At 44.9% G+C, this 22,306-nt stretch overlaps 1 protein-coding gene across 1 annotated transcript in view; it reads left to right on the top strand.

Annotated features, from left to right (window-relative positions):
• Positions 1 to 1,167: 1,167 nt before the first annotated feature.
• NIPSNAP1 (nipsnap homolog 1) overlaps positions 1,168 to 22,306 on the top strand; it is a 21,475-nt gene continuing 336 nt past the window's right edge. The window contains exons 1-10 of the mRNA XM_088443528.1: positions 1,168 to 1,332; positions 7,990 to 8,117; positions 8,980 to 9,025; positions 11,143 to 11,237; positions 11,303 to 11,373; positions 12,964 to 13,104; positions 13,578 to 13,609; positions 21,580 to 21,674; positions 21,921 to 22,004; positions 22,201 to 22,306. The exon at positions 22,201 to 22,306 is cut by the window's right edge and continues 336 nt beyond it. Coding sequence (XP_088299654.1) covers positions 1,250 to 1,332; positions 7,990 to 8,117; positions 8,980 to 9,025; positions 11,143 to 11,237; positions 11,303 to 11,373; positions 12,964 to 13,104; positions 13,578 to 13,609; positions 21,580 to 21,674; positions 21,921 to 22,004; positions 22,201 to 22,265 — 840 coding nt within the window. The 5' untranslated portion in view covers positions 1,168 to 1,249 and the 3' untranslated portion in view covers positions 22,266 to 22,306. The remainder of the gene's footprint in view (positions 1,333 to 7,989; positions 8,118 to 8,979; positions 9,026 to 11,142; positions 11,238 to 11,302; positions 11,374 to 12,963; positions 13,105 to 13,577; positions 13,610 to 21,579; positions 21,675 to 21,920; positions 22,005 to 22,200) is intronic.

Here is a 22,306-nt window from a genome sequence, read left to right as displayed (position 1 = left end):
GTATTTGTTATGAAGCATATACAATCTATACTGGCTTTTCAGACTCGTGTCTTACAATCCACCAGCTTTCCTCTTGCATGCGGTGGTAGGTTATATAATCTCAATTGGTCTGTTAGAGCCACTCGCAGCATCACAAACATCCCCCAACACAAACAGTACCCCACAGGCCCGGTTTGACATATATTATATGGTTTGTTATTAGTAACGTGTATAGCATGCAATTGATACCCTACCTCTGTTGAAGCTCAACCCACATTATCCACTGCAATACCCACCTCTGAAAAATGTCACTCCCCCACTCAAGAGGAGGGGCCCTGCCTATTTTGTGAGTCCCGCACTGCACAATGGGGGAGATGTATGAAGCCCAGAAACGGTATCAGCGCACGTTATGTGCGCTGATACCGCTTCTCCCCGATGTATGATCGGGGATCCAGGCGGTAAATGACAGGGGCGCTATGCGCCCCTGTAATTATCAGCGCTGCTATCTACAAGATAGCAGCGCCGTGCGGCAGGGCCATGTACGAATGGTCATACCGCATGACCGTTCGGCCAGCTGTAGCTGTCATTATCGACAGCTACAGCCTGGCGCTAGCCTATCCCCACAGCAGGAACAGCGCCGTCCCTGTTGCGGCTGCTGCCAGCTCCAGGCTGCACGCGGGGATCTTGCGATACTTGGGAGATCCCGCACATGCTCAGTGGAGCTGGCCGGGACAGAGACACAGCGCATCAGCACTAGGCTGATGCGCTGCTGTCTCTAGCGGGTAGCGCCGGAGGGGGCAGTTATCGCTCCCCTTCTCCGGCCATCTCATCGGTAGTGCTTCCTGCTGCGCCTCGGTAAAGAGGCGAAGCAGGAAGCGTTATAGTGGCACTTAACGTGCAGCTTTCATACATCTACCCCAATCTCTAATAGCAGCCCAAGGTTCAGGTGTATTTTACGTTTTTCACAAATTGTATATAGCGCCACAGACTCAGGTTCATTGAATGAAAACCACCCATAACAGCTGTCAATTCCTCAAACTGAATGTACGTTTCTATTAAAAATGTTAAATGACTAGTAATAGAACCTGAGCCTGCCATTGCCAGTAAGCAGTACACTGTGCTCTGTCAGTCAAGGACGCGCATTTTCCCCAGTGTGTGTACAGTACATGCGCAGCAGCAGGAGTCTGAGAACAGCGGGAGTGCGCACGTACGTGATAAGCTACCTGCTGGGGCTCATCATTTATGTGACTGTGCCAGGGAAGTTGGAAACATGCTGTCACGGACGTCCTATATCACCGCTTTGCGCCAGTGCTACGGGCCAAGACGGAGAAGTGTGACCGAGGTGACGTGTTGGTAAGATGCGGGGCATGGGAATACCTGTGTCGGAGGGGAGGCGTATCATTCACCTGTCATTATTGGAGTGCTGCGAGTAATTCTCATTTAAATACCACAGCCACAGAGATGCACATTACTGCAGAGGGTGTTGATTTCTGCGCTGCTGGAGGTCTGTGTCACATACATCTCGACATCTATAGCCAGTTATTGTTACTTAGAACAATTAGAGCCACCAGATGTATATTTGAAATGATATATTTATAGCTACATGTTTGCAGCAGAATGTAAAGTTGCAGTGTATTACACATTCATAAGCACTTGCAAGTGTTTGCATATTTACATTCCTATGTCCTCAGGCTGAATATGACAAATTACATAATAATTTTGTTACATTCCTTTGCAAAATACTTTTTTTGTATTTGTTTTGCTATGGTAAGTCATCAGGGAGGTGAAATATTTCAGATTTTTCAATGGATAGCAGCAAATTTATTAACTAATTATGTTTGGCACTAGTTAATCAGTCAGTTTCTGTGTGGAAAACATCACATACCCATGTGAGCGGTCGCCTCACATGTTTGCAGTTCATAAGGCCTGGTGGTTGAGGAGGTTAAAGGTTGTGTTTTCTTTCTGAGCAATACCATTTTATGCTGCTTCATCACTGTGAGTATACAGGTATATCCAGGTTTATGTGCCCATGTCGTGTTTACTTTTTAATTATTTGCTCCACTTTAAAACTAGTAACTACTGGTCACTTTTTTTTTGTTGGGGGGGAGGGATAAAATGCTTATAGCCATTTATATTTTCCAGTTTTTATTCAATTCAATAGAAAAATTGTCTCTTAAACTAAATAAAATTAAAGTCGGCTTATTAAATAGCCCTTTAAAAAGAGTGTTTTTTCGTCTCTGTGAATTCAGTCCGTCTCAGTTATTTAGCGGCTCTTCATTCAGTTGTGAATCGGCCATATACCCTATCGTGGCTTTCCAGTTGGGCTGGTGGTCTGATGTTGCTGCCAGGAAGCCACAGATGCATTTGATTCTTGGTGGCTGATCCCTCTTTGGGGTCAAGCAACCTTCTTTCTCCTTTTTTTTTTTTTTTTTCTCCCCAAGGCCCGAGCCACCCACCTCCCCATCAGTCTCAGCTTCAGAGCCTCATTCATGTAGAGCACAGATTCTCAAACTCGGTCCTCAGGACCCCAAACAGTGCATTTGTTTTCTGGGTCTCCTCACAGAATCACAAGTGAAATAATTAGTTCCACCTGTGGATCTTTTAAAATGTGTCAGTGAGTAATGAATGCACCTGCTGGGTGTCCTACAAAACGTGAACTGTGGGGTTCTGAGGACCGAGTTTGAGAACCACTGATGTAGAGCTATGATCAGAACCCAACTCCTCCTCACACAAGACTTTTTGACTCAACCTCCCTCCTACCCAAACGACTCTGCACATAATCTAACATTATAGCTCAATAACCCTCAGAAAAGTTTTAAACTTCTCATGATTAAATGCATGAAAAGGAAAGGAGTTCTCATTGTCTAGATTTAAATTAAACTCTTCCATTGTGTAAGAATAATATGGTAGTCCAACAAGGCCTACCTTTTTTTTTTTTTAAACTAGAAAATCTACCGCATTAAGGGGTCTATGTACTAATTATCGAAGCACTACCACGATTATTATGTATCCATTTTGCCAGGAATATTTTAATTGTTAATGAAAATATTCCAACTATGTACTACCGGGGACTCGCAGGGACAGCGGTTGCAGTAACCACTGTCCCTGCGAGTTATATCCCCGGCATTTCAGAGTAGTTTTTCACAGAAGTGAAAAACTTCCCTGGGGGAAGCTGGCACTGCGCATACGCATAGCGTCAGCTTCCGGAGCCGGCCAGGGGCTGCAGGGGAGAGATCGAAAGATCTCTCTCCTGCCAGTGGAGCACCCATAGGCAAACAGTAGTTTACACCATCTGAAGATGTTGTAAACTACCGGTGTTAAACTCCGAAAAGCTTTGCTTTTTGGAGTTTAGTACATATGGGTCAGATCGTAGTCTCCATTGATAATAATCGGGACTGCGATCTGAATGCTAATAAGCACTTTGCTGGAGATTTCACAGAAATCTCCTGCATTGTGTCATTAGTACATAGGAACAATACATACAATTATACAGAAACTACAGTTTCTGCATAATTTTATGTAAAAAAATGGCTTCATATATAAGCCCCGTAATGAGGTAGCTTTTTATTTAATTTAACACAAAATAGAGGAGTGCTGGGATTTAAATTCCCCCTCCCCCTTCTCCCATCTGTGGAAAACTGTATTTTTTTTCCTCCATCTGGAGAACACTGCCACCATGGAATTGTGCTAACTAGGGATGCAGGGACTGGCAGTAGGTTTACTTAAAAGTATAAGGCTCCTTCTCTCTCAAACAGCTTAGTAAGTTGTCTTTAGGGCAGCATTAGGGTTTTATTATTATTTCTCTTTATTAGTAAGGATTTGCATCCTATGTGACCTTGTCAGAAACACCCACTGGGTGCTGGTGAAAGGTAACCTTCTAGCAGCGCATAGTGCCGGCTCCTCTGCTTCCATGGCATGGCACCACCTCCGTGATGCTAACATATATATAATATATAGTCAGCCCAGTCACAAACAAATTCAGCAACCTTCAAACTTAATATATATCCAGAAAGTATCAAAAATACTTATTGCCACACAGAGGCCCTGATTCAGAGCCGGACGCTCTAACAGAGCGCTCGCTCTGAATGAGGGCCGTCCCTCCTCCTTTTTGGAGCGGCCTCCTGGCCGCTCGCATAGCTGTGGGTGACCACCCACAGCTATAGCGAGCGGCCAAAATGATGGTCGCGATGGTCAAGACCATCGGGCCTGCGACGAGACCCTTGCGGTAGGGTCTCGCTGCAGCAAGCCCTGGAGTGCTTTTGGCTCTATCAGTGCCAAAAGCACTCCCACTGACATCACTAGTGATGTCAGTGGGGCCAGCCCCAGACGGTAGGCGTTCCCATGGGAACGCCTCCGTCTGGGCAGCCACGGCCACCAAAGGGGGCGTGCTGTCAATCACCATCGACAGCACGCCCCCTTTGGTGCGAGACCCATAACGACGGCTTGGCCGTCGTTATTCGGGTCTCGCGCATGCGCACGACGGAGCCATCTCCGTCGTGCGCATGCGCACTTGGGCAACATCGACCCGCTTGGGAGCGCTCAGCGCTCGCGAGCGGGTCTGAATCAGGCCCAGAGTTCATAGGCCAAGCAATACAGCTCATGTAGGGGCATATCAGCTTCTAACTTACATTTTGCAGGCGGTGTTTAAGAAATGATAGTTTGGAGCTGATTGGTTGGTGATATATATTTCATTTGGCCCTTAAGCACCATCATACTCACCTGTGTATCTGCAGCCACATACTGTATGCATGACTTGACAGCTGTTTTAGTGCAAAGCACATTTCTCAAGGAATATAATAGCTGTCGGGTCATCCATTTGTTGGCACAGTGACACAGATGAGTATGATGGTGCTTAAGCTGCTATATGTATTTCTTGGCCTGTTAACCCTATGTGGCAATAAATATTTCTGATACTTTTTACATATACAGTATAAAGATTTGTCCTCACACATCTTTGCTGCAGTCGCGCCAAACAGCCCTTCCAAGTCCTGCGAGACTCTGCTAACACCAGCCATCTTTTTACGGCTTATTTTGCTGACTGTAGCTTGACTCTAGAATGCCAAGATGGGCAAATGTATGGCTACAGATTACCTGTTATGCATAATTTAGAAGGTGTGCGGGCAGGAGGGGTTTCAGTAGAATACAGATGTGACCTCATACATCTAGCCTCATTACATCACGCAGTGCGACTTGTCTGGCGTGAGTGAGTCACCGGTCCCATGCAACTCACCTGCTAGTGTCAGGCCTCTTTTCTTTTTTTTTTTTTTTTCTAGAAAGTGTTTGTCGCAATGCGTTGTGACTAAGACATACCAGGGGATTGTTCTGATTAATTTGATATGCAACACTTGTATATCTGTGTGCAACTGAGGGCGCCTCATTTATCAACAAGTTTTATCATTCACAACGAGTGATAAATAATAATATAATAATGGTGCTCCAGTCAATCCGCTCCCAACTGTCATCTATTTGAAAAATTATAGTTGGGAGGTGATTGGCTGGAGCACCATTTATCATACGCAATGAGTTTTCTCACTCGTGATCGATAAAACTTTTTGATAAATGAGGCCCTGAGTCTCTGAACCTGTATACAAAGTGCTACAATGTAGTGGTCGCAGCTTCTTTCATTCCAAGTTCAGTTGTGGTTCACATACAGACTCTGGTGCACACAGATATACAAGTGTGGCATACCAAATTATTCTGCACAGTCTTCTGGTGCTTCGTAGTCGTAGCACATTGTGACTTAGATCAAGTTTCGGTGCCCTACACTAGCAGAATAGAACAGGACCCGGCGGCTCACTAATACTATACAAGTCCCGCTACATGGCGTATTGATGGTTAGATGTACAGTATGAGAACACATCTGTAATGGCTCAACCTGTTATGTCTGGATTTAGCACTCTTTGGGCCTGATTCAGAGCCACTCGTAAGTGGCAGCTCGTTCGCTCCGAGCGATGTTTGCCCAACTGCGCATGCGTACGGATCGTTATACGCATGCGCGAACCAGTCAGTGCGGCCGAAATTCATGTGCTCGCAAAATAGCGAATGCCTGCTAATTTGAGTGACAGAATGAGGCGTATATGGGTGGTAACAGGGGAAGGTGCTTGAAAACGGGGAGTGGAGATCCGATCGCAGGCGTGCTTAAAGGTCAAAACGGGCGTTTTATGGGTGTGCATATTTAAAACAGCAGCGTCATTGACCACGTCACTGGGTTATTTTATAGCCAGAACTGCTCGCAAAATTGTGGTAGCAAAAACCAACCACAAGAATAGCGAGCAGTTCATACCCTGTTCGATGTACTCGATTAATCTAATAAATAGCGGACATGACGTAGGATGCGAGCGGACAGGGGGCGTAGTTTCCCAAAAAACGACCGCAAGTTTTGTTCGCTCGTTCAGACCTAGAGACCGCAAACAGCGAACGGTTCATTTGAATAGCCACCCCTATTTTCTGGACGAGCGAGCGCAAATAGCGACCGGCTCTGAATCAGGCCCTTTGTTATTTAAATATATGTAGTTTATTGCTATATGATGACTTGCAACTAAGGCACAATATAAATAAATGTACCCATTTAAATTGTGATGAATTCTTTTTAGAAGTTTCTGCTAAAATATGCTACATTAAATGTAATTCTATTTAATCAATTTTACTTGTGTACATATTAGTTTCTGCAATATATATTTTTTTATCTTCTATTTTCTATTATTTAATAAGACTCCTATAGCAAGGTTTTTCTTTTTCCTATGAGTTTTTTTTTTTGTCTAATTCAATTGAACAGTTGCACTCTATCACCAGGTGTAACTATGTACATATTGCTGCAACATTGTTTCAGAAAAATAAAGAATAAATACAGTAGTGCAGGGGTTCCCAAACTCTGATCTCAAGGCTGTGGTCCGAGTTTGGGAACCCCTGCACTACATGGATATCCTTAAAACCTGGACTGTTAAGGTGCCTTGAGGACAGAGGGCCTGATTCAGAGCCGCAAACAAAAAGCGTGCGCTCGCTCTGAATCAGGGCGGCCGCTTTTTAAAAAAAATCCGGCCTCCTGGCTGCTCGCATAGCTGCGGGTGACCACCCACAACTTTTGCGAGCGGCCAGGTGATGATTGCGACCATCGGGCTTGCGACGAGACCCTTGTGGTAGGGTCTCATTCCCGCAAGCCCCAGTGAGCTTTCGGCTCTGATAGAGCCAGAAGCTCACCCACTAACATCACTCGTGATGTCAGTGGGGCCGCCCCCAAACGGCAGGCGTTCCTTTGGGAACGCCTCCGTTTGGCCAGCCACTTTCCCCTGCCTGCGGCAGGTGTTTTCTTTTTCAACAGGGAAGAAGGGGTGAAGAAGAGCACTTAGATTTTTTGTTTTTTAAGAAAAACTAGGTGCATCAAATTTGGGGTACATGAAAATGGGTGCAAGCATATTTTTAAAATTCTTCAAAAATGCACCTGCCGCTACTACCCGCAATGAAGAAAACACCTGCCGCATACTTGGGAACCCCTCCTGAATTAATTTCGTTACTTTCAAACTTGTTCCCCATATTTATTTATTTTTCACCCCAAATTTAAACTTTATCTTTTGGGGTGTCCCGATTTTTAAAAAAAACAAAAAACTTTTTTTGACGCAGATCTTTTTTAGGGGACTCTCCCAGGGGTGCAGGCTATTTTTTTTTTTTTTTTAGCCTGCGCCCCTAAACCCAATTCTGCACTTTTTTTCGCCACCTATTCAGTAGTGAAAAGTTATCCCCGTTTTTTTTTTTTTTAAAGGCTTTTCACACCAGCGAAAAGTCTTTAAAATTGCATACGGGAATAATGAAAATAGGCAAAAATGACATCATCGGCGATAAATTATCGCTGATAATGGCTTGTTCGCTTCAAATTGAATATGACCCATAATGGGTTACTGCACAGTTGTGCTATTTCAATTCTGTGTGTAACACGCTTTTAGAATAGTGTAAGGCAAATAGTGAACTGGCACCTTCTAATGGCATAACACTACTTGCTACAATTTCTCATGTCAGGTATTCATCCGATTCCAGAGAGAGCAGCTGGCTGCGGTCACTTTTTGTGCGAAAGGTGGATCCTCGCAAAGATGCACATTCAACCTTGCTGTCTAAAAAGGAGACCAGTGGCCTGTACAAAATTCAATGTAAGTTCTCCATGCTCCGTTATTAAATTGGGTGGAAATTGAGAGGACATTAGGATATAATAATAAAAAATAAAGTTTTTAGATTGTGTAACTCTGTTTAGTATAGGATAAGTGGGACGGGAAAAAGTGCAAGGGTCTTCATATAATAAGCTTATCGATGTGATTGTTACTGGGCCTGATTCAGAGTTGAACGCTATGCCGATTTTCAAGCAGTTGAGTGATTATCGACGGTCTGTGCATGCGTCACAGCCGTATTGTGCACATGCTGCAAATTAATTGCTATCGAGCTCACCGTGAGGATTCACCCGCATTTGATTGACAGGAAGAGACAGTTTTGTGGGTGGTTATGGGGAGTTCCGGCCAAAACACGTACATGTTGGGCTGTTTTTTGGGCCTGTACTAGCCAGCGTCTGTGATCGCGCATGCAGAGAACTAAGCTCCAGCCTCTCAGTTACCGCGACCATTCTGAGTGACCATAGACTTGAGGAGTTGATGTTTTCAGGATCTGCGTCCAATGCTGCATTTGTGTACACAGTTGTGGGCAGCTGCGAGGGCTCCAGTAGGCGTATCAGTACACATTCCACCGGCTGATGCATCAGCACATTTTAGCAATTGCTAAGCTGCAAAATTCGCAAATGATTTGCATTAGTGTACAACTCTGAATCAGGCCCACTGTTTGAATACACTATTACACTTGCTGTTTAAATGCTTTCACTGCTTACTCCAATTCAAGTTTAGCTGTGTTGATATTGATATGGTTTTTATAGAGGGTGTGATGCAGATATAATAAAGCAATCAGATGCCCCTAATCTTAGAATGAGCTTTGCACTAAAAGGTAACTTGCTGCCCTTTTTATTTACAGTTCATAATGTGAAGCCAGAATGCCTGGATGCTTATAACAGACTGACGTGAGTATCCGGTCTTGTGCTGTGTGTGGGGACCTGTGCTGCTCTTGTTGTTTTTCCTATATATAAGCACACAGATAGCTTTGCATAGAGACGTCGGAATCCCAACGTCAGAATCCCGACCCGGGACTAAAGATAGGCGTTGAAATCCCGACCCCTATTTCTAGCCTGACGACGAATTCCCAACAGCCAGCATCCCGAACAAAGGGTAAGGCACCCATCGGTGAGGGTTAGGCTTAGGTACCCCAGGAGGCAGGTTAGGTAACCCCCCCCCCCCCCCCCCCCCCGAAAGGGTTAGGTTTAGGGCGTAGGAAGGGGGAGGTGAGGGTTAGGCACCACTAAGGGAGAGAGAGGGGGGGGAAAGGGGTAGGATTAGCATATTTACCACCCCTGTCTGCATCTTCATCCTTTGGGCTTCCAGCGTCGTGATATGATTAGCCGCTGGGACGTCATACCCATTCCTTTGCATAGTATGAAGTATGAACGATATTGTGTCCTCTCTGAAATGAATGCACTGATGTAGCAATATCCTGAGTTAATCAGACATCGGCCTGTAACTACATATTAATGACGCCAATAAACTCAGATTATACCATTCCAACGCAGCTTGTGAAACTTAAGCAGCCAGCAGAAAATAAGAAAGAAATCCTACATGGAAAGGGTAACAATGACTATTAGCATTTTTCTTTCAACTTAATTTCAGCTGAAGTCTGCCAACACACAGGTACATTATTCAGAAATAACTTTACAGAGAACAATTCACCAAGTTTTGAGGGGGCTCAGCCACAGTTACGCAGCTCTCTCGCTACTTCTATTCCTATAGATGTACAGTATCAGCACTTTTAGCAGTTAAAACTTAGGGTCCGATTCAGGTGCGGAGGCTAGTGAGGGTATTAACGCAGTTTTGGGATATTTAGAAAACTGTGCATGAACCATTCTGCGCATGTGCAGGGTCCTGTGATCTCGCTCACAGATGCCCCCAAGCCGCAGCCTTATTGACATGCTGCAACATTTGGGGGTGGAGCAGGGGTGTGCCTGGGCAGCGCTCCCGGCAACCGGAGGCGTCACCCTTTTTCCGGGAGTGACAATAGTAATAACATGTGTGACCACCGTGTGGCGCTAAACTAAGCCACACTAGCGCCACAAGGTGGTCACACATGTTATTACTATTGTCACTTATTTTTGTTTAGGGGTTTAAGGTACCCTAGTGTCTCCTCTGTTGGCAGCTTTACTTTTGATGCGCTGAGGTGTTGTATTAAACAAAGTTTGATCACCTTTTTCCGGGAGTGCTCAGGTCAGGGCCTGCGTTGGTGGATGCAGATTTCCTACCCTCGCAAGCTGCCAGTCTGAGTAAGCTTCAGCTTACTAAGACTGGCCGGTGCTGTTGCCATCGCGACTGTTGGTTATCCAATGCAGCATCTACGGGTGCGCTATTGCTGTCAGGAGGCATTTACTTCCTGCAGTATTTAAATATTTGCTGGACGGTATGCACAGGTGCTTCCTTGTGGCTGTGCAATACTGTTAACATCTGAATCAGGCCCATAGTTCCATACTGGCCAGACCCTCCCTTACCATCATGTTTGTGTGTAGTCTCTGGTGACCGGTCTTGGTTATGTTTTCACCAGAAGCCAATGGGCGGAATTCAATTGTTTTCATCCCCTATCGCGCCCGACGGAGCTATTCTATTCTTGCTCCTGTCGGGCGTGATCAGCTGCCAAGCGCTACATTTCAGCTCGCAGCCCCTGGGGGATGAGAGCTGAAATGTGCGAAAAGTGACATGTTTGGGCGCCCAAACATCACTTTTCGCAATCGCGCCCAGCACTTTGGTCGGGTTTAGCTGCTTTACGCGGCTAAACCTGACCTCTATGGGCGCGATCAGCGCGAAGAACGGCAGCAATTGAATGGCGGCCTGCGATCTCCTGTCACTTTAGACGGGAGATCCGGACCGCTTAATCAATTGAATTCCGCCCACTGTGATTTTCCCATGAGAAACTGTTCATGTTTACCAATGTGTGCGCACGTGTGTATAACATTGAATATAAGATATTCCCATGTTATGAGACTTGCATTTACATCCATGTATCCCATATTTGCCTTTACATGTCTCCTGCTATGTGAAGAGAGGAGGTGTTACCCAAGCTGCATCAGGACCCAGATTACCCATGTGACCTAGTGGGTAATTGGAATACATGGTATGGGGAGCAGGACCAAGCAGGTGAGTGCAGGCTTTGTGGGAGGGTATTGGCACTGTTGCTAGTTAAATACTGGTTTTCCTTTCAGTGCATCTATGGCGATTCTCTGGGGGATATCCTGCACTAATGGACTGTATGAATAAATTGCGGAATAACAAGGTAATGAGCGATGACAATGTTATAGATCTCTGTATGAATTTGAAAATACGCAGTATAAGGGTATCACTCTCAATACTTTATTTACGTACGCTAAATATAGTTTTCTCTTCACCTTGGTTTTGATTCTACTCTTTCTCCCAAACTGTCCCCCATTACTGGAATGTTCTCCCTCATTCTACCAGACTATCCCCTTATCTGCATAGCTTCAAACAGGTGCCGAAAACACACCTGTTCATAAAGGCATACCAGCCTACTACTTATCATGTTGCCATAAAGTTCACCTCACCCTCTTTCGTTCTCCATCTCATCCACTCTTACTTCCTGCTCTCAGCTCCCCTGTGTCATCCATTTGTCTCTCTGACCCTTTACTATGTAAGCTCCTATGAGCAGGGCCCTCCTCACTACTGTCTCATGATCTACTACTCTTTCCTTCATATCCTCTTGCAGTGCCTCTTCTAAACCTGTTAGTTGCATTCTAGCCTATGGGTACAGGTTTCAGCTTGTAATGAATATTCCCCTTGCTCTACTGGCATCAGTAGCTAAGTGGAGAGTTGTAGTGTTATTTGTTAATTGTATACATTGTAGTTGGGGTGGCCAAAGCATTGATCGCAATCTACCGGTCAACCATGGACACGCGCCTGTTCGATCGTGGTGGACGTCCGGGAGCAGCCAGCAGCAGCCAGTAAGAGTCGAGAAGATTTTTATTTGCTGCTGCACCAAAGCTGAAGCCACAGCTGACATGTACTATCTGCGGTCAGGTGTATTACCAGCACACTGATTCTCATTGGCTGTTACGGCGAACTGAAGCCGCGGCTGTCACTATGACCGCAATAGTCAAATGTAATCAGACTGATTCTTATTGGCTGAGGCCAGGGGCGAGCTGGGCCGAGGGCAGGGTGCCATCTGCACCCTGCGTTGCTGACAAACTGAACGGCCGGGGAGTATCATCTGCATGTCTCTCGGCTGCCAGACATGTGACTAGGGTGGTCACCCAGGATCCTTTCCCCGATGGCACCTGGCTGGTCCATCTCCTTTCAGGTTCCCTTTCCCCCGCCAGCACCACTTACTGCCAGCATGTTTGCCTGTGGACTGGAGACCAACACTGACTAAAGTGAGACTCTGCTACAGGAGGAAAACAGGTAAGTTAACTACTGTAGGGGAGGGAGCAGAGAATAGAAAATACTCGGAGGGGGACTCTGTGATTGAGTTTTTTTTCTGTAGCGACCAGTGTGCGTGGGTTTTTTGTGGGGGCCAATGTGTGATTTCGGCAGGACAGAACCCACGCCCCTTGCTGCGAGGTTACGTCCCCTTTTTGCATGCCACGTCCCCTTTTTCGGCACGAAAGGTTTTTAGCTTTATAAGTAGATAACTGAGTCCAAAAGTCTGGCCACCCCTGCTGTATAGCTTATTGTATTTGTGTGTTACCATTTACTGTCTTGTCATATGCCCTCTGTACGGCTCTTTGGACCACATGTGGCGTCCTACAAATAAAGCTAAATAAAAGAAATAAATGTTTTTCCTTCTTATAGAACATGCATGTGATCAGCTTTCCAATTCTAGTTATGCAGAGCAGGTTTCCTTCTTTTGCAGGATTATCTGGCTTTCCGTGAGGAACGTAGTCGTATGCTGCTCTCCCGCAGAAACCAGCTCCTCCTCGAGTTCAGTTTTTGGAATGAGCCAGTACCTCGTAAAGGACCCAACATATACGAACTGCGCACATACAGACTTAAGGTCAGTTTTTTAAGTATAGGATGTCTTTTTTTTTTTTTTTTTTTTTTTTTTTTATAGGGATAGATGTGCGGAGAGACTTTTGTGCCATACTTGTAGAGATGGTAGTCGGGAACTTTTTTATTATTATTTACAATATACTTTTTGGAAAAAAGACAAATTCATGGATATTTAGGGGTAAATTTACTAAAGTGAGAGTTTTTAGAAGTGGAGATTTTGCCCATAGCAACCAATCACATTCTAGCTATTATCTTCTAAAAGCTGCTAGTTAAATGTTAAGTAGAATCTGATTGGTTGGTATGGGCAACATCTCCACTTCTAAAAACTCTCACTTTAGTAAATTTACCCCTTAGTGTAATGAGTTCAAAATAAAATAGTGAGAAGTTACATTTTTTTTTTTTTTAATGTTTGCAGCATTGGGGCACGCTGACATCATAATGCTTCATTCTCATCTTTTTTTCCTGTTTACTTTACAGCCAGGAACAATGATTGAATGGGGAAACAATTGGTGAGTTAGAATATTTTCCACAATTTTTAAATAGTAAAGCATTTATTTTCTTTGAAATGTCTATTTTAATTCATTTCTACTGGACTTTTTACTTCTAACTTCTATTAACACCTAGCAGTTGATGCAGAGTTTTACACAAAATAATCGCATTTTCTGGCAAAGAAAAGTGTACGTAAAATCTGCGTACATGCACACACATTCAGAGCTGCATGTATCTTTTAGATCACCTAATAGTTCATCCCAGAATCCGGATAGTACAGGGCATTCCCACCAGTTATGTAGGCAGGACCCTCTCTGTCCACAGGTCCGCCAGTATTGAATGTTGGTGATATATATAGATTGTAGATTTCAGGGAAACATGTATCACCTGGTATAGATTTTGTAGATGTTTTCTTTAGCCGCTGTGCTGAGTGAAGATTTTGCTATGCATTGCTTCTGCAAGGATCACGGATTCATTTCAATTCTGTTCAAATTGAGTTGGAGTTTAGAGGATTTTATTTAGGCTTGTATAAAACTTTATAGCTGGCTGTAATAAAATTTCAGATTATATGGGAATTTGTTTCTTTCACGGATATCTGTGTTGGAGTTTGATATCTTTATGTGTAGAAACCTTTTTAATCCCTCTGCAGTCCAGATTTGTGGTAAGGCTGAAGTGTAACCTAGCAGGAAAAATGGCTGCCTCCAAAGTGGTGTTTGCGGTGATGGATCCAGACAGGGCCGGCTCCAGGTATACTAGCACCCTGTGCGAGAAATGTTGGAGTGCCCCTCCCCCACTTCTTTTTATAACTAAACAAAATTAATATATTTCCTATCTTTTAATTAAATAAATAAATTCACAGGAAACAGAAAACACAGGAGTCAAAAGTAGGGGGTCAAACCATTTATTGGGAAGACGCAATTCTGGATGGCTGTATAATATATAGTCATGGATTAATATTCCCACTGTTAAACAATGTGTTAGGTATATAATGGCTGGGTGCTGATGAGAAAAGGGAGTGTATGACTTGCACATACTAACAGTGGGAATGTTCATCCAGGACTATATATTATACTGCCATCCGGAGCAGCATTGTGTCTTAAACTGTTTGGCCCCCTACTTTTGTTTTATGCCTACTTTGTTTCTCATAACATCTACCCCCACCTCCTACCCGCGTCCTTGGCTCTCCATCCCTGTAACCACCCTCCTTATAGAGCGCACCCCTCTCCTATTTCTAGCCTTAATACAGCAGGACTAGATATTCCTGCAAACGGTGCAGCACTCATATATCCCCATACCCACCCCTTGTACCCATATAACCCCCTTCCAATACATTTTTTTTTCTTCCCTTCCCCCATCTTTCACCACTGAACACCACACTGAGTAGCGACACATTCCCACCCCTCCTGACCAAAGAGCACGGTTTTACTTTTTTTATTCTCTCAGGGCACTGGTAGGCTCAGGCTGCGAGTGTGACGCAGTCAGAGTCAGCACTCCCCAAGTCTCTGGGCCAGCGGTCAGTCTCCTCCGTCCTGGGGTCACGACACTGGTGTCCACCTGACCGACCTCAGTGTGCTCCAAGTCTGCTTACTGTTCCGTGGCCGCGTACAGCTACCGTCTGCCCGCTAGCAGCAGCCCAACCACTAGTAACGTCCACTGCCACCAGAGACTTTGCAGGCAGGGATGGCGTATGATGTCACACCCCCCAGCACTGCCCAGTCCTGGCTGGCTGGGAGTGGTGGCTTAGTATAGGGTGGCGGCCGCGGGTGGGTGTGTCCTAAAGCCGAAGGAAACTGGGTGGGCAGTCGGAATGTTTCTTGGAGACACCCAGTGACGGTTAGGGTCAGGCTGCTATCAAACAGGGAAAATAGCGGTGGAAAATCATCACGCCCACTGTAGGTGGCGCCCTTGTGCGGCCGCTCAGGTGGAACATGCCTAGTTCCAGGGCCAATTCCAGTTGTTTGTATCGGCTCTAATGTGAAGTTTATGGAAGGTGTACTTTGTGCTTAAGCTGCTCTAATGTTCCTTGAAGTTCAAGATAGAAAGTGGACTCAGCGCATCCTCTATGTATTGATACCCAAGCCAGTGTTCCAGGTGAGAGGTTAAGTAATCCTGAATTGGAATTATTAACTTTATAGCCAATTTCTTGAGTTACATAAACAGCTTAGGAAGGAAACCAGGGCGAGTCCGGAGCCCCGCCCCATCCTGGTGAAAAATCAGAAACTGAGGCAGACAGGAGAGAGCCCCCAAATCTGTGGTTCAAAATAGAGGTCCCTGGAGAGACCTCAGGACCACAGCCACATCCCTAGGAGCCACTAGAGGGACAAAGGGAGGCTGAATGCGAAGGACACCTTGCATAAAGGTGCTGATATCAGGAAGAGGAGCAATCCTACAGTGGAACAACACCGACAGTGCAGAGACATGCACCTTCAATGAGGCAAGATGGAGACTTCGATCTAAGCTTGCCTGCAGGAAAGCCAGAACTCTGGCTCTCCGAAACACCTGGGGATCATATGCTTTAGGACGACACCCTTCAAGTAGGTATGCCACAGCCAGCGGTAAATCCTGGCAGAAGCAGGTTTCTGAGCCCTGAGCACGGTGTTAACCACAGAGCAGGAAAAAGCCTTTGGACCTCAGGAGGGATGTCTCGAGAGCCATGCCGTCAAAGACAGACGACCCAGGTCCGGGTAAAAGCAAGGACCTTGAGACAACAGGTCCGGACGTTGAGGCAACAGCAACGGAGTGTCGACATAGAGAATCAGAAGATCTGAGTAGCCGTGACTTCTGGACCACGCTGGAGCCACAAGCAGGATCGTGCCTCCCTCTTGCTTGAACTTTTTAAGTACTCGAGGAAGAAGGGAGAATGGAGGAAACAGTACGCAAACTGGAAGGTCCACCGTACTGACAGAGCATCTACCAAGAGAGCCTCTGCGTCTGTAGTTCTGAACCCGTACACAGGCAGCTTATGAATGTGTCGGGAGGCCATAAGGTCTACTACAGGAAGGCCCCACTAGTCCATTAGGAGCTGAAACACTTCTTGGTGAAGAGACCATTCCCCTGGATGCACGTCTTGACGACTGAGGAAGTGCGCTTCCCAGTTGAGTACTCCTGGTATTAACACTGCCAATATGGCTGGGAGATTGCCTTCTGTCCATGTCAGAATGTGTGACACCTCTGTCATTGCTGCATGACTACGAGTTCCTCCTTGACGGTTGTTGTAAGCCACTGTCGTGGCGTAGTCTGACCGAACCTGCACGGGCTTTCTGTTAAGTATGAGTCTGGCTTGCTAGAGGGCCCTGAAGACCACCCGAAGTTCCAATATGTGAAGGGCAGACTCCACTGCTGTCCACCGATTGTACATGCTTTTATCCGATGGGATAATCCGTTCCACCTTGAGGATCAATTTCTGCAGAGGCCTGGAATCACACTTGGCAAATTCCACCATGTGAAATGTCAATACCATGGATCCCAGCATCTGCAGAGCTGAGTGGATTAACGCTCGGCGACTGCTTAGGCATCTGTGTACTTGCGTCTGCAAAGTGGAGATCTTTTCTGTGGTCAGAAAGATCTTCTGCTGTTGTAAATCCAACAGAGCTCCCAGATGGAGCATGTCTGAAACACAGACATAGGTAGCTGCAGACGGAGATGGAGTACTTCTGGAGACGCTGCCAACAGCAAGAGGTCATCCAGGTAAGGCATTAGACGGAAACCCTGCGGCCACAGATGGGCCGCCAGGACAGATATAACTTTGGCCTCTTTACTGCACCTCGTGTGTTTCCCAAACGGCAGAGCCCGAAACTGGAAATGTTGGTGCTGTATAGCAAACCTGAGAAAAAGCTGGTGAGAGGAAGCAATTGGAATTTGCAGGTATGCATCCTGAATATCCAGCAACACCATAAAAACCCCAGGTTCCATAGCCAGTACAATGGAGCGTAGTGTTCTCATCCAGGACCGAGGTACCCTGAGAAATTTGTTCAGGAACTTGAGATAGAGGATAGGCCGATAAGCTCCGTTCGGTATCTGAACCAGAAAGAGAGTGGAGTAATAACCCATTCCTCCCTGAGGGCACGGGAAAGGTACCATGACTCCTGCTAGAAGCAAGGATTGTATTGCTCTCTGGATTTGTAGGGCCTTGTCATAGTCTATAAAGTGCTAGTGCATTGTAATCCATTGCATGTATACCTGAAAGCCGTATGCAACCGTATAATGGAACTCCTCACAGCACAGACATCAGTTCGCGGCACACATACCTTTTCCCCGCTGTTGTGCTGACCAGTACTATTTCTTCTCCCTCATGAGACTCTCATCAGTTGCCGGCTAAACACTTTAACGCTGCAATGCTATGGTAAAAGGGTGAGTGTACTGCCCCCACTGACAGCAGAGAAAGTACTCTATTGTTTCTTCACTGTGCCCTGGGACATAGACTCTCATTTCCAGTCCAATGGCAATTACAAGACTGGTAAAAAGCAGATCTATGTTCCTCTAAGTGCACAGGCACTATTGTCTGTTTCTCAGCACTACAGCCGTAACTAGACTCTTTGGTGCCCTGTGCCAGAAAGAGCATTGGCGCCCCCCTCATTTTTCAAAGGGACAGAATGCACCCAAAAATGGGCCATGGCCTCATGGGGAAGTGCCAGGGAAGAGATGGGAGAGGCTAGGAGATGCTAGGGATGAAATAAGAGGAAGATACAAGCAAGAATGATAATAAACAGAAATTTGACAGGCCCAAACAGCGCCCCCTGACCTGTGGTACCCTAGCTACGGCCTGCTCAGCACACTTTAATCAGGGGCATACCATTAAAAGGTTTATGCAGAGGGACGCCTCATGCTATTATAGTTTATTAATTTAGAACTATAATGTCCATGGTGTTATGGCAATTATCTGTCATTATATTATATAATTATTGAATGGTGACATCTGTTTAATATTACTGCATTTTCACCTTGACATAGTCATATTTACTAACAGCAATTGATGTTATCTTATGTGCTTTTCCAGAATGTGACTTATATATAGAATTAGAAGGTATGCACATTCCTGACTCTGTTTTCCAGGAATCATTTATGTAGCATTCACATATTTATGTAGCATTCACATATTCCATTATACAGTTGCATACGGCTTTCAGGTATACATGCAATGGATTACAATGCACTAGCACTTTATTGACAAATTGCTGCTATTTATGTGTGTGTTTTTCTGCTCAGGTATACATGCAATGGATTGCAAAGCACTAGCACTTTATTAACAAATTGCTGCTATTCATGTCTTTTTTGAATATCACTATATTTATTTATTTTTCATGATTGTTTCACGTTATAAATGTCTGTTTGCAAACCGCAAATATATTATGTTGCACAAGCACTTTTGATTTGCTCACAATACATTTTTTTCATATTTTTATTTATATTGATTTAATATTTCTGCATTTTTCGCCATCTGCATGTACATAGTGAATACTTTGAGAAGCAATCCTAATATTTATCTTCACATGTACAATTAGCAGATGTGTGAGCATACTCCACATTATATGATGGTATAACTCTCTGTCTTTTTCAAGGTTTAAAAAATAAGTTTGTTTTCAGAGTTCCAACTAATTAATTTTTTATATATAATAATAAAAGTTAATTGTTAATAATAATATATGACTCAGTGTGCCCCAAACTAGGGAGTTGTTCTTTTTCTTTTCTTCTTCTCAGTATAAACTAGTTACTCCCAGGGAGCACCTCAGTCACCCACATTAAAACCATAGAAATTATTTTTACATTTATCCCATTGGGTATACATTCCTTATTTACCTGTGTGCGTTCTCTTTTCCCATTCCCACTCCCTTGATATATTTGCCTTGCCATAGTCTGACAGAGGGCCTGCGCAGAAAAACTGATGGGAAGGCCTTCTGCGTAAGAAGAGGACGAACCCGTGAGAGACCACTTCTCTTACCAAAGTGTCTGTGGTGGTCTGACACCAGCACTGGGCGAACTGAAGAAGTCTGCCTCCCACCCTGGGATCCCTCAAGGGGAGCCCGTCCCGTCCGGCTGAGGACTTGTACTCCAGGACCGCTGCTTGGGCTTGGCAGTTTTTGAGGACTGTCTGCCTAGGAAAGGGCTGACCCGTAGGCTTACATTGGGGCCGAAAGGACGAGGTCCAGGATCCAGAAGTAATATATAATGAAGGCAGACACTCATACTTAGCCTCTGCCAACGTATCCATAATCTTGTCCCATCCGGACCAAACAAGATTTCACCATTATAAGGCAAAAACTTTAATCCTTTGTTAGAGTCCACGTCTGCTCCTCAAGAGCGCAGCCATAAGGAACGGCGAGCTGACACAGCAGCAGCCGAAAACCAGGAAGCTACGAGACTGACATCGAAAGCAGCCTCTTAATATGTATATGCGACTGATATTACAGGACAGCAGGACTGGGGTGGAAACATACACTGCATCCTCACTGACTGCCATAGCAATGAAGGAAGTGGGCACTTTTTTGACAAACCACACAATAAGTATATATACAAATGTGAGGTATATTAAGTACCCTGACAACACTTGTTGTGAGGGCTACAGAAAAACAGAAAAGGATATTGTTATGTAGTCTGACTGACAGAAAAAGTACAGACCGCCAGCGCTAGCATATTAAAGTCACACATAATGCACACATCTGCATAATGGCACTATAATCAACTACACAGACAGTCTGGTAGGAATAGTGCTGCACACATTGACCTTATCATTGACGAGAGGTATGCTGAGGGACCCAGACCGCGTAGCCACCAAGGAGACCAGTGTTCTGCCTATAGAAAATGGCCGCCAGCAATTCAGAGGAGGCAGGCCCGGGGGAGGAACGCTGCCACAGCCAGCCAGACCGCTGTGGAAAGGCGCTGTGAGCAGCGGGGGAGGCGCCGGCTGTGTGACCGGGAAGGCGCTCTCCCCTGGCCTGCAATTAACCCCCCGGGATGCTGGAGCGTCCGCACCAGCTCCAGCCCTATGTTCCTGGTGGACCAGTGGGTACGCAGGACTCAGTGCCTGGTCCCACTGTAGGCTGTCCCCAAGGAACCCCCTACCCTGGGGACAATAAGACTGTGAATTGGCGGGTAACCGCTGCTTACCTTTAACTCCCATGAAGCCGGCCACAGTACAGGGATCCTCCGGGGTCTCCGCTAGCTGAGGCCCCAGAATCCTGCCAGGATCCCCGAATCAGTACCAGCGTCCTGGTGACGGAGGGGTGGAGGAGCGGCCGTACGGACATCTGTGATATCCACTCTAAGCTTGTAGCAAGAAATCTTCAGGGGCTGTGTTAAACAGCCCCCTTCTGAATAGTGACCCGACTCCGTGCCGGGCACAGACTAAACTGAAGGTGCCCTGGCCTGGGGGCAGAGTATAGGAGAGGGACCCCAGTGCATCCTGGGAGATGAAAAATAACTTTGTGGTGCCTGATGACTACAGCCATCACCTATACCCCAAGGTATCCTGTGGATACCCTATGGATCCTGTGTGTATGTATGTGTATGTATGTATATATATATATTATTTTTCCCAAGAAAACTAGGTATGCTTTATAAGTAGTTTGTGCTATACTGAAAACAATACAATTTCAAAAGTGAATGGTCCACTCTAATGCTGCATACACACGGTCGGATTTCTTATCGGATATGAACGATAACGATTGTAAAAATTGTTCATATCTTTGACATGTAGGGCATGCATCAACGAACGATGCGCGTTCCCGCATGTCAGATATCTATCTCTGACATCGACTGTTTGCAGTCAGATTTTGACGATTTCATTAATTTTAATAGTCTCAAATCGTTCATCGATCAACAAATCTGACCGTGTATATGCACCATAAGAAAAAAAAAATCTTTAACATCCAGTTTTACAAAATAATTCTTTCAGTCTTCTCTTCAGATAGAGATTTTATCCATCTATCTTATACATTATTTTTTCTTACCATTCTTCAACCTCTACTCCAAGTATTATTTTCTATGCCATCAGGGCTCGTGCTATCAGGCATCGCCAGGAAAATCAGGAGGCTGTGGGTGGATTCTTTTCTCAGATTGGAGAGTTATATGTGGTGCACCACCTTTGGGGTAAGTATTATGTAAGACTATAAGCCGTTTTTCTGTTTGTTCTATTAATTGTATTTAGTACTGGACTGCTAAACCTATACATTTTGTCTTGTTACTGATCTTTTTACTTAATACGCTGTGAAACTCTAGGTAAGATGACCAGCAGATGCAGTATACATTTTATTTTGAATGTATTGTATAGTTTAATCTTATCTTAGTTTCTATATGTAATAAGAGGTGTGTAATAACGATCCGTGCACTTGTCAGCTTACAAAGACCTACAGTCCAGAGAGGACACTAGAAAATCAGCATGGACCAAAAGCGGATGGGATGAAAATGTGTATTACACGGGTAAGATGAGTATACATGAATCTGAATTTACTAATTTCTTTTCAAGAAGTACCACATCACCTTTTATTAATTTTAATAAACTCATGGGAAGAAAAACAAAGAAATGTCAAATTAAATTGTGTTCACAACCTGAATGAAGATGGGAAAGTATTTATATAACCACTACAGTTCACTATTTGCATTTTTCTTATTGCAGTCCCCCTAGTGCGGAACATGGAGTCTCGAATCATGATTCCACTGAAAATATCCCCTCTTCAATGATGTGTCGTCATTACTACAACCAAATGCCAATTTAATTTTTT

The sequence above is a fragment of the Taudactylus pleione genome, unplaced genomic scaffold (assembly GCF_031769625.1).
Source record: "Taudactylus pleione unplaced genomic scaffold, aTauple2 ptg000330l, whole genome shotgun sequence".
In the NCBI taxonomy this organism is placed as follows: Eukaryota; Metazoa; Chordata; class Amphibia; order Anura; family Myobatrachidae; genus Taudactylus; species Taudactylus pleione.
This window is presented reverse-complemented; position numbering and strand designations above follow the sequence as displayed.